The sequence below is a fragment of the Cherax quadricarinatus genome, chromosome 5 (genome assembly GCF_038502225.1).
Source record: "Cherax quadricarinatus isolate ZL_2023a chromosome 5, ASM3850222v1, whole genome shotgun sequence".
NCBI classification, from domain to species: domain Eukaryota; kingdom Metazoa; phylum Arthropoda; class Malacostraca; order Decapoda; family Parastacidae; genus Cherax; species Cherax quadricarinatus.
Genome location: NC_091296.1, coordinates 14,073,174 through 14,085,292, shown reverse-complemented (window position 1 = coordinate 14,085,292; position 12,119 = coordinate 14,073,174). Strand labels below are relative to the sequence as shown.

Here is a 12,119-nt window from a genome sequence, read left to right as displayed (position 1 = left end):
AAAGTTGTATTTTTACCTCCCAATACAACATCTTTAATACAACCACTGGATTGGGGAGTTAAGTCATTCAGCTGTAGCTACACAAGAAAAGTGATGAAAAAACTAGTTGCATCAATGACCTCCGACTCCAACCAAGCTTCTGGAATAATGCATAATGTACTGCAGGATAAAAGAAGCCAGAGATCCATTACAGAATTTAAGCACACTTTAGTACCAGAGCCTCAACCATCCATTTCTGCCGACAACCAACAACCATCCACCTCAGCCCAGTAGGGCCACACCGTTCATCTCCACTCTCTTCACAGCCACTGACATACCCACCATCCACAATTTATGGTAAATATTATTATTTCTGTTGCAGTTGTAGTCTTAAGCAACAAAAACAACATTATCATTTTTATTTTTGTAAGATCTGGATGTCTAAAAAAAAAAGTTGTTTGACTTTTGGGGGGGGAGGGGTCCCAGGAACGTAACCCTATTTTCCCCATAAGTTCTCCAGTTAATGTAACCGGCGGGTCGTCATCTGGAGAAGACCCGGGCTGGAGATACCAGCGAACCTACATCAGTCAGTTAATGTAACACTGCATTTTCAGGAGCATAATTGCCGTGTAATGTGAGGGTCTACTGCACATGTACAATCATTCTTAGGTAGGCAGGGACATAGGGGATACCATAGTTAATGAATTTGTACCATTCAGGGCATTTTATTTTGTTTTGTGATTTCTTAATTTTGTGTTATTTTACTTTTTAAGGCAGGTGAGTGAACAGAGACAAACTAACTTAGGAAAGAATACATAGAAACTCCCAGAGCTTATTACAGTTTGAAAGAGTGCAACACTTAAATTTGTATGAAGATGTGTGTCTAAAAAGTTGAAAATAGAATAACTCGTAGCTCTAACTTTGAAGGCTTGCTGTCACTGTCATGATTACAAATATAAGACAAGGTTACATAAGTTTGGTAGGTAGATGCAATATTATCAGCATGTGTAAGTGTTTAATAACCAGTCTTCTCTCTATACAGGTTGCTGTAAAGAAGATGGATTTGCGTAAACAACAAAGGAGAGAGCTTCTTTTTAATGAGGTGGTAATTATGAGAGATTACCACCATCCCAACATTGTTGAGATGTATGACTCCTTCCTAGTGGAAGATGAGTTGTGGGTGGTGATGGAATTTCTGGAGGGAGGAGCACTAACAGACATTGTCACACATGCCAGAATGGATGAAGAGCAGATTGCTACAGTTAGTAGATTTCTGTTGCCATACATTAACAGATGGCAGGGTGTTTTATGGTACATATTAACCTATTCATCTGTAGGTTTGGCCTTGCACACTGTTGCATTATTCTGAAAACACAGAAGATGTAGTTAATTTTTTTTTCCACACCTGTCATTTTCCATCAAGGTAGGGTGACCTAAAATAAACTCGTTCACTGTCATTCATTTAATAACTTGCTAGAAGTGTGCAGAAGTCATTAATCTGTGTAGCAGTTACATAACATTATGCAACAGGGTTAAGGGGTTCATTAATGTCTTTGTGGTTATCATATGGAAGAGTTTACGTTCAATATGGTTCAAACCTTTTTATGTGAGGAGGAAAGTTGTTCTCATAGCAATTAAAAATACAATACAGTGGAACCTTGGTTTTCGTATGTCCTAGGTTGTATGTAAAACTATATATTTTTTTTTTTCCAACAAGTCAGCCGTCTCCCACCGAGGCAGGGTGACCCACAAGGAAAGAAAATCCCCAAAAAGAAAATACTTTCATTATAGTTATTCTCTTTTAATGTATTTTTTGTTAATATTTCGTATAAATAATGTAAATCCAATTACTCCATTCCAGACACCCAAAAATATTAACTGTTGTGTTCTGAGCACCTCTGCAAAAGCAGTGATTATGTGTGAGTGAGGTGAAAGTGTTGAATGATGATGAAAGTATTTTCTTTTTGGGGATTTTCTTTCTTTTTTGGGTCACCCTGCCTCGGTGGGAGACGGCCGATTTGTTAAAAAAAAAAATTATAGAGAAGAACTATAGTTTTACATACAAACTAGGCCATACGAAAACCGAGGTTCTACTGTACAATATAGAAGGACAGATCAAAAAGTCTTTGCATCTGTTATTTTTCATGACAAAACTACAGTTGCAGCCTCAATCTTGTCCCCTGCGATTTCCTTCTATTAGGGCCTCTGGAGAAGTTCCTAGGAGAACAGCGTTTTGACATGTGATGACAGCAGGTTGTCAGTGGCTTTGTAATAAGTCAACAGAATTCATTGGAAAGCATAAACAAACTAGTAGCATGTTGGGACAACTGCTTTGATAAGCTTGGTGATTATGTCCAGAAATGACCTATTAATAATATTCAATATGACTCTGTTATATTTTTATTGGTGGGAGATGGTAGACGTGTTAAAAAAAAAAAAAGATAATGGATGCAAATACTTATCAATTTACCATCATATTCTTTACAACTGGATATGTATTTCATTGAATTGTGGCAAATATTAGAGGCAAATAATACATTATTATTTCATTGTTTCCAGGTGTGTAGACAGTGCCTCAAGGCTCTTGCTTACCTTCATTCACAAGGGGTCATTCACAGAGATATCAAGAGTGATTCCATATTGTTAGCGAGTGATGGCCGGGTAAGTCTGCTTTTCCTTTACCTTCATTTATTTCTCTCCTTGGATTTTTAGATGCACAAAGTATTATTACTAAACTAATTTGAACAATGTATGGATAGAGGTTCAGTAATAATTAACACGTCATAAGAAAAAGATTATAAATAAGTAAAGGCCCGCCATCACAAATCTGGCATCACTGGGACCTGTAGGTTAGAATACACTTAATAAAGTTAACCAACTTGACTTGCACAAGAAAGTTCATTGAACATCAGCAAAAATACAACGTATGCTGCTATGTATGATAATCAGTTTAACTGTATATGTGTATACCTGAATAAACTTACTTCTATTCTGTCGACTGAGTACAAGAAACCACCCATTCACTTATTTCAGTGGTCAGAAATTGGTAATTTGGCCAATTTCACACAAATTTCAAAAGATGCCAGTTTCAAAATAGGGCCCAGAATAAACAATGCACACATTCCTGGCACTAAAATAACATTTTCTCTATTCATTAGTCATGGCTCCAGGCCCCTCTTATATTACTCTTGCTTACCATTTTGAATTATTATTCACAAAAAAAAGTAGATGATTTACTGTTATGCAGACTACTGCATTATTGTAATAATTGTATAAATAATGTCAATCCATTTGTGACTGCGTATTGGAACTTGGTCTAGCAGGTGGACAAGTATTGGACGGTGATGTCATTTGTTTACTCTTGAACATGGCTAAAGAATCGAACATTTCCGCTACTTTGAGCTCAATTTCAAGGTACGTTTTGTTGTGAAAGCAATCAAAATCATGTCTATTTCTGTAATATATATTCCATTTTATCAAAGGAGACCAACAAGCAACTGAGAGGAAAAAATTATTTACCAAAAATCATATATGGCAAGCCCAAGCCCGGTACTAGAAATAAGTCACTTTGTCTGACTTTTTTTTGGGTTATCCTGGGTTCTCTTCACACATATTCCTATGTATGATAATCTATGTAGAGAAAATAGCTTTTTTATTTCAATTTTCTGGTGCACTGCAAGTGTATAACACAGCCCCCAGGACAAGGATAAGAGAATGGTACTTGTATCCCATATCCTCTTCATACCTCTGTCAAACTGCTCGGTATTATGCCAGATATTATTCATTCTGGAGTATTAACATGTTTTTATGTTATTTATAATGTTTATTATGTCATATTAGATCAATTGTGATAGGCAAATAAGCCGTAGTGTTGATTTTTTTTTTTCCCAACAAGTTGGCCGTCTCCCACCAAGGCAGGGTGACCCAAAGAGAAAATACTTTCATCATCATTCAACACTTTCACCTCACTCACACATAATCACTGTTTTTGCAGAGGTGCTCAGAACACAACAGTTTAGAAGCATATACGTATAAAGATACTCAACATATCCCTCCAAACTGCTAATATCCCAAAAGCCCTCCTTTAGAGTGCAGGCATTGTACTTCCCATTTCCAGGACTCAAGTCCGGCTATATAAAAATAACCGGTTTCCCTGAATCCCTTCACTAAATATTACCTTGCTCACACTCCAACAGATCGTCAGGTCCCAAATACCATTCGTCTCCATTTACTCCTATCGAACACGCTCGTGCACGCCAGCTGGAAGTCCAAGCCCCTCGCCCACAAAACCTCCCTAACCCCTTCCTTCCAACCTTTTCGAGGATGACCCCTACCCCACCTTCCTTCTCCTACAGATTTAAATGCTCTCCATGTCATTCTACTTTGATCCATTCTCTCTAAATGACCAAACCACCTCAACAACCCCTCTTCAGCCCTCTGACTAATACTTTTATTAACTCCACACCTTCTCCTAATTTCCACACTCCGAATTTTCTGCATAATATTTACACCACACATTGCCCTTAGACAGGACATCTCCACTGCCTCCAACCGCCTCCTCGCTGCTGCATTCACAACCCAAGCTTCACACCCATATAAGAGTGTTGGTACTACTATACTTTCATACATTCCCTTCTTTGCCTCCATAGATAACGTTTTTTGACTCCACATATACCTCAACGCACCACTCACCTTTTTTCCTTCATCAATTCTATGATTAACCTCATCCTTCATAAATCCATCCGCCGACACGCCAACTCCCAAGTATCTGAAAACATTCACTTCTTCCATACTCCTCCTCCCCAATTTGATATCCAATTTTTCTTTATCTAAATCATTTGATACCCTCATCACCTTACTCTTTTCTATGTTCACTTTCAACTTTCTACCTTTACACACACTCCCAAACTCATCCACTAACCTTTGCAATTTTTCTTTAGAATCTCCTATAAGCACAGTTTCATCAGCAAAAAGTAACTGTGTCAATTCCCATTTTGTATTTGATTCCCATAGTGTTGATATTAGTGTAATAATAAAGAATATTCCCCTTCATCACGAGACTGAGCTCATGGCAACCGACAGTGGCTTCACGGCACTTTATCTTTTATGGATAATGTACTGTGTATGTGCTTTACACAACGAGAAGCATTTTTTATTCATTGGAACCATGGCTAGGGCTAAAAGTAAGCAGGTTATAACAATACATAAATGGAGAAAAAGAAATTAGAATGACTTGTGCAGCAAGTAGCACTACCAAACAGTACCAGCAGGTTGGTGTGGCAACCCTGGAAATTTAAAATTATGCTAGCTGAAATTTGTGCTGAATAACTGTTGGAACTGGATGTCTGATTACTGGATTTGTGATGGCGGACCTGTACAGTAGGGCCCAGCATTATGGCGCTCCCGCTAATATGGATATTTCAAATTATGACTTACTCTCTATACGGCTCCCCCCCCCCCACCTGACTTTCTAATATGGTCACCTTGTGCCACTCGGTTTGTTTACATTCTCCATGAGTTCAGTGAACATTGCATCTCTCCATTATGTCTAGAAATTTTCCAAAATTTTAAGTGTTCTAAAAAGTAATTTCATCTCGTATGTACGGCCTCTTCTCTCTTAGTGACGTAACTAAATACGTAATGTATATTAGGGCTGATTTCCTCTATTCTGTTTTTTTCAATATACAGTACACTACTGTATAAACATTTAAAAATATACTAGAAATGCTACAAAATGTGCAAAGGTGACATTGAAACAATATCGAAGATGGTTGACACAAACCCACTACCATTATAGTATACTCCTCATTTAACAACGAATTCGTGTAACCTTGTGGTCTTAGGAACAAAACTCCATCATTAAGTGAGGAGAGGCTGTACTCCTAATAATTATGCTTATATGTACCATTTTCTTTCTTTCAACAAACCGGCCCTATCCCACCGAGGCAAGGTGGCCCAAAAAGAAAAACAAAAGTTTCTCTTTTTAAATTTAGTAATTTATACAGGAGAAGGGGTTCCTAGCCCCTTGCTCCCGGCATTTTAGTCGCCTTTTACAACACGCATGGCTTACGGAGGAAGAATTTTGTTCCAATTCCCCATGGAAATAAGAGGAAATAAACAAGAACTAGAAAGAAAATAGCAGAAAACCCAGAGGGGTGTTTGTGTATATATACAGTATATGCTTGTACATGTATGTGTAGTGTGACCTAAGTGTAAGTAGAAGTAGCAAGATGTACCTGAAATCTTGCATGTTTATGAGACAGAAAAAAGGACACCAGCAATCGTACCATCATGTAAAACAATTGTATGCACCTGTACCTAAATAAACTTATTCTACTCGCTGTGCTGACATGCAGGTACACATTAAAATCACTAAGAGTGTCTTATTAGTCTTGAGAATGCCATATTAATAATAATAATACACAACAATAATCACTGAGGCTCATTAAATGTTGTATATTACATTGTTTAAGGGCAATGTGTGGTGTAAATATTATGCAGAAAATTCGGAGTGTGGAAATTAGGAGAAGGTGTGGAGTTAATAAAAGTATTAGTCAGAGGGCAGAAGAGGGGTTGTTGAGGTGGTTTGGTCATTTAGAGAGAATGGATCAAAGTAGAATGACATGGAAAGCATATAAATCTATAGGGGAAGGAAGGCGGGGTAGGGGTCGTCCTCGAAAGGGTTGGAGAGAGGGGGTAAAGGAGGTTTTGTGGGTAAGGGGCTTGGACTTCCAGCAAGCGTGCGTGAGCGTGTTAGATAGGAGTGAATGGAGACGAATGGTACTTGGGACCTGACGATCTGTTGGAGTGTGAGCAGGGTAATATTTAGTGAAGGGATTCAGGGAAACCGGTTATTTTCATATAGTCGGACTTGAGTCCTGGAAATGGGAAGTACAATGCCTGCACTTTAAAGGAGGGGTTTGGGATATTGGCAGTTTGGAGGGATATGTTGTGTATCTTTATATGTGTATGCTTCTAGACTGTTGTATTCTGAGCACCTCTGCAAAAACAGTGATAATGTGCGAGTGTGGTGAAAGTGTTGAATGATGATGAAAGTATTTTCTTTTTGGGGATTTTCTTTATTTTTTGGGTCACCCTGCCTCGGTGGGAGACGGCCGACTTGTTGAAAAAAAAAAAAAATAGGCATTTTCATTAATCCATTGATATTTTCTTTTTTTTTTTAAATTATATAGTAAACACACTACGTAACTTTTAAACATGATAATTACACCACACAGTAGTAGTAGGTAGTAGGCTGGTAGACAGCAACCACCCAGGGAGGTACTACCGTCCTGCCAAGTGAGTGTAAAGTGAAAGCCTGTAATTGTTTTACATGATGGTAGGATTGCTGGTGTCTTTTGTCTGTCTCATAAATATGCAAGATTACAGGTATGTCTTGCTACTGCTACTTACACTTAGGTAACACTACATATACATGTACATGTTTATTTATACACACTCATCTGAGTTTTCTTTGATTTTATCTTAATAGTTCTTGGTCTTATTACTTTTCCTTTTATATCCATGGGGAAGTGGAATAAGAATCTTTCCTCCGTAAGCCATGTGTGTTGTAAAAGTCGACTAAAATGCCGGGAACAATGGGTTAGTAACCCCTTTTCCTGTAATAATTACTAAAAAGAGTAAGAAGAAAATTGTTAAAGTGGGAAGTCTGAATATGTGTGGATGTTGTGCAAATGATAAGAAAGAGATGATTGTGGATGTTATGAATGAGAAGAAGCTGGATGTCCTGGCTTTAAGTGAAACAAAGCTGAAGGGGGTGGAAGAGTTTCAGTGGAGAGGAACAAATGAGATTAGGTCAGGGGTTTCAAATAGTTAGAGCTAAAGAAGGAGTAGCAATAATGTTGAAGGATAAGCTATGGCAGGAAAAGAGGGAGTATAAATGTATTAATTCAAGGATTTTGTGGAGTAAAATAAAGGTTGGATGTGAAAAGTGGGTTATTGTAAGTGTATATGCACCTGGAGAAGAGCGAAGTGTAGAGGAGAGAGAGATTTTGGGAAATATTGAGTGAATGCATGGGGAGTTTTGAACCAAGTGTGAGAGTCATGGTGGTTGGGGATTTCAATGCTAAAGTGGGCCAAAATGTTGTGGAGGGAGTACTAGGTAAATTTGGGGTGCCAGGGGTAAATGAAAATGGGGAGCCTTTAATTGAGCTATGTGTATTTTATGAAGAAGAAGATAAATAAATATACAAGGTATGATATAGCACATAATGAAAGCAGTTTGTTAGATTATGTATTGGTGGATAAAAGGTTGATGGGTAGGCTCCAGGATGTACACATTATACTTATAGTTGGGCAACTGATATATCAGATCATTACACTTTGGTCACACTTCACAGACACGCACATGCATATATATACACATACATCTAAGTTTTTCTCCTTTTTCTAAATAGCTCTTGTTCTTCTTTATTTCTTCTATTGTCCATGGGGAAGTGGAAAAGAATCTTTCCTCCGTAAGCCATGCGTGTCATATGAGGCGACTAAAATGCCGGGAGCAATGGGCTAGTAACCCCTTCTCCTGTAGACATTTACTAAAACAGAGAAGAAGAAAAACTTTATAAAACTGGGATGCTTGAATGTGCGTGGATGTAGTGCGGATGACAAGAAACAGATGATTGCTGATATTATGAATGAAAAGAAGTTGGATGTCCTGGCCCTAAGCGAAACAAAGCTGAAGGGGGTAGGGGAGTTTCGGTGGGGAGAAATAAATGGGATTAAATCTGGAGTATCTGAGAGAGTTAGAGCAAAGGAAGGGGTAGCAGTAATGTTGAAGGATCAGTTATGGAAGGAGAAAAGATAATATGAATGTGTAAATTCAAGAATTATGTGGATTAAAGTAAAGGTTGGATGCGAAAAGTGGGTCATAATAAGCGTGTATGCACCTGGAGAAGAGAGGAATGTAGAGGAGAGAGAGAGATTTTGGGAGATGTTAAGTGAATGTATAGGAGCCTTTGAACCAAGTGAGAGAGTAATTGTGGTAGGGGACCTGAATGCTAAAGTAGGAGAAACTTTTAGAGAGGGTGTGGTAGGTAAGTTTGGGGTGCCAGGTGTAAATGATAATGGGAGCCCTTTGATTGAACTTTGTATAGAAAGGGGTTTAGTTATAGGTAATACATATTTTAAGAAAAAGAGGATAAATAAGTATACAAGATATGATGTAGGGCGAAATGACAGTAGTTTGTTGGATTATGTATTGGTAGATAAAAGACTGTTGAGTAGACTTCAGAATGTACATGTTTATAGAGGGGCCACAGATATATCAGATCACTTTCTAGTTGTAGCTACACTAAGAGTAAAAGGTAGATGGGATACAAAGAGAATAGAAGCATCAGGGAAGAGAGAGGTGAAGGTTTATAAACTAAAAGAGGAGGCAGTTAGGGTAAGATATAAACAGCTATTGGAGGATAGATGGGCTAATGAGAGCATAGGCAATGGGGTCGAAGAGGTATGGGGTAGGTTTAAAAATGTAGTGTTAGTGTTCAGCAGAAGTTTGTGGTTACAGGAAAGTGGGTGCGGGAGGGAAGAGGAGCGATTGGTGGAATGATGATGTAAAGAGAGTAGTAAGGGAGAAAAAGTTAGCATATGAGAAGTTTTTACAAAGTAGAAGTGATGCAAGGAGGGAAGAGTATATGGAGAAAAAGAGAGAGGTTAAGAGAGTGGTGAAGCAGTGTAAAAAGAGAGCAAATGAGAGAGTGGGTTAGATGTTATCAACAAATTTTGTTGAAAATAAGAAAAAGTTTGGAGTGAGATTAACAAGTTAAGGAAGCCTAGAGAACAAATGGATTTGTCAGTTAAAAATAGGAGAGGAGAGTTATTAAATGGAGTTAGAGGTATTGGGAAGATGGAGGGAATATTTTGAGGAATTGTTAAATGTTGATGAAGTTAGGGAAGCTGTGATTTCGTGTATAGGGCAAGGAGGAATAACATCTTGTAGGAGTGAGGAAGAGCCAGTTGTGAGTGTGGGGGAAGTTTGTGAGGCAGTAGGTAAAATGAAAGGGGGTAAGGCAGCCGGGATTGATGGGATAAAGATAGAAATGTTAAAAGCAGGTGGGGATATAGTTTTGGAGTGGTTGGTGCAATTATTTAATAAATGTATGGAAGAAGGTAAGGTACCTAGGGATTGGCAGAGAGCATGCATAGTTCCTTTGTATAAAGGCAAAGGGGACAAAAGAGAGTGCAAAAATTATAGGGGGATAAGTCTGTTGAGTATACCTGGTAAAGTGTATGGTAGAGTTATTATTGAAAGAATTAAGAGTAAGATGGAAAATAGGATAGCAGATGAACAAGGAGGCTTTAGGAAAGGTAGGGGGTGTGTGGACCAGGTGTTTACAGTGAAACATATAAGTGAACAGTATTTAGATAAGGCTAAAGAGGTCTTTGTGGCATTTATGGATTTGGAAAAGGCATATGACAGGGTGGATAGGGGGGCAATGTGGCAGATGTTGCAGGTGTATGGTGTAGGAGGTAGGTTACTGAAAGCAGTGAAGAGTTCTTACGAGGATAGTGAGGCTCAAGTTAGAGTATGTAGGAAAGAGGGAAATTATTTCCCAGTAAAAGTAGGCCTTAGACAAGGATGTGTGATGTCACCGTGGTTGTTTAATATATTTATAGATGGGGTTGTAAGAGAAGTAAATGCGAGGGTCTTGGCAAGAGGCGTGGAGTTAAAAGATAAAATATCACACATAAAGTGGGAGTTGTCACAGTTGCTCTTTGCTGATGACACTGTGCTCTTTGGAGATTCTGAAGAGAAGTTGCAGAGATTGGTGGATGAATTTGGTAGGGTATGCAAAAGAAGAAAATTTGGGAGTGGTCGTGTCAGCGGATGGGTCTATGAAAGATGAGGTGAATCATAGAATTGATGAGGGGAAAAGGGTGAGTTGTGCACTTAGGAGTCTGTGGAGACAAAGAACTTTGTCCTTGGAGGCAAAGAGGGGAATGTATGAGAGTATAGTTTTACCAACGCTCTTATATGGGTGTGAAGCATGGGTGATGAATGTTGCAGCAAGGAGAAGGCTGGAGGCAGTGGAGATGTCATGTCTGAGGGCAATGTGTGGTGTGAATATAATGCAGAGAATTCATAGTTTGGAAGTTAGGAGGAGGTGCGGGATTACGAAAACTGTTGTCCGGAGGGCTGAGGAAGGGTTGTTGAGGTGGTTCGGACATGTAGAGAGAATGGAACGAAACAGAATGACTTCAAGAGTGTATCAGTCTGTAGTGGAAGGAAGGCGGGGTAGGTGTCGGCCTAGGAAAGATTGGAGGGAGGGGGTAAAGGAGGTTTTGTGTGCGAGGGTCTTGGACTTCCAGCAGGCATGCGTGAGCGTGTTTGATAGGAGAGAATGGAGACAAATGGTTTTTAATACTTGACGTGCTGTTGGAGTGTGAGCAAAGTAACATTTATGAAGGGGTTCAGGGAAACCGGCAGGCCGTACTTGAGTCCTGGGAAGTACAGTGCCTGCACTCTGAAGGAGGGGTGTTAATGTTGCAGTTTAAAATCTGTAGTGTAAAGCACCCTTCTGGCAAGACAGTGATGGAGTGAATGATGGTGAAAGTTTTTCTTTTTCGGGCCACCCTGCCTTGGTGGGAATCGGCCAGTGTGATAATAATAAAAAAAATTTATTTAGTTGTAGCTACAGTGAGAGTAAGAGGTAGATGGGAAAAGAGGAAAATGGCAACAACAAGAGGGAAGTGAAAGTGTATAAACCAAGGGAGGAGAAAGTTTGGGTGAGATATAGCAACTACTGGCAGAAAGGTGGGCTGGTGCAAGTATGAGCAGTGGAGGGGTTGAAGAGGGTTGGAATAGTGTTAAAAATGCAGTATTAGAATGTTGGGCAGAGTTTTGTGGTTATAGGAGGGTGGGTGCAGGAGAAAAGAGGAGTGATTGGTGGAATGATGAAGTAAAGGGTGTGATAAAAGAGAAAAAGTTAGCTTATGAGAGGTTTTTACAAAGCAGAAGTGTTATAAGAAGCATAGAGTATATGGAGAGTAAAAGAAAGGTGAAGAGAGTGGTGAGAGAGTGCAAAAGGAGAGCAGATGATAGAGTGGGAGAGGCACTGTCAAGAAATTTTAATGAAAATAAGAAAAAATTTTGGAGTGAGTTAAACAAGTTAAGAAATCCT

The 12,119-nt window shown here is 39.0% G+C and overlaps 1 protein-coding gene across 1 annotated transcript in view; it reads left to right on the top strand.

Moving 5' to 3' along the window:
• Positions 1-12,119, top strand: part of mbt (serine/threonine-protein kinase PAK mbt) — a 558,896-nt gene that overhangs the window by 534,429 nt on the left and 12,348 nt on the right. The window contains exons 10-11 of the mRNA XM_070100508.1: positions 1,022-1,240; positions 2,539-2,640. Of these exons, the coding sequence (XP_069956609.1) occupies positions 1,022-1,240; positions 2,539-2,640 (321 nt within the window). The remainder of the gene's footprint in view (positions 1-1,021; positions 1,241-2,538; positions 2,641-12,119) is intronic.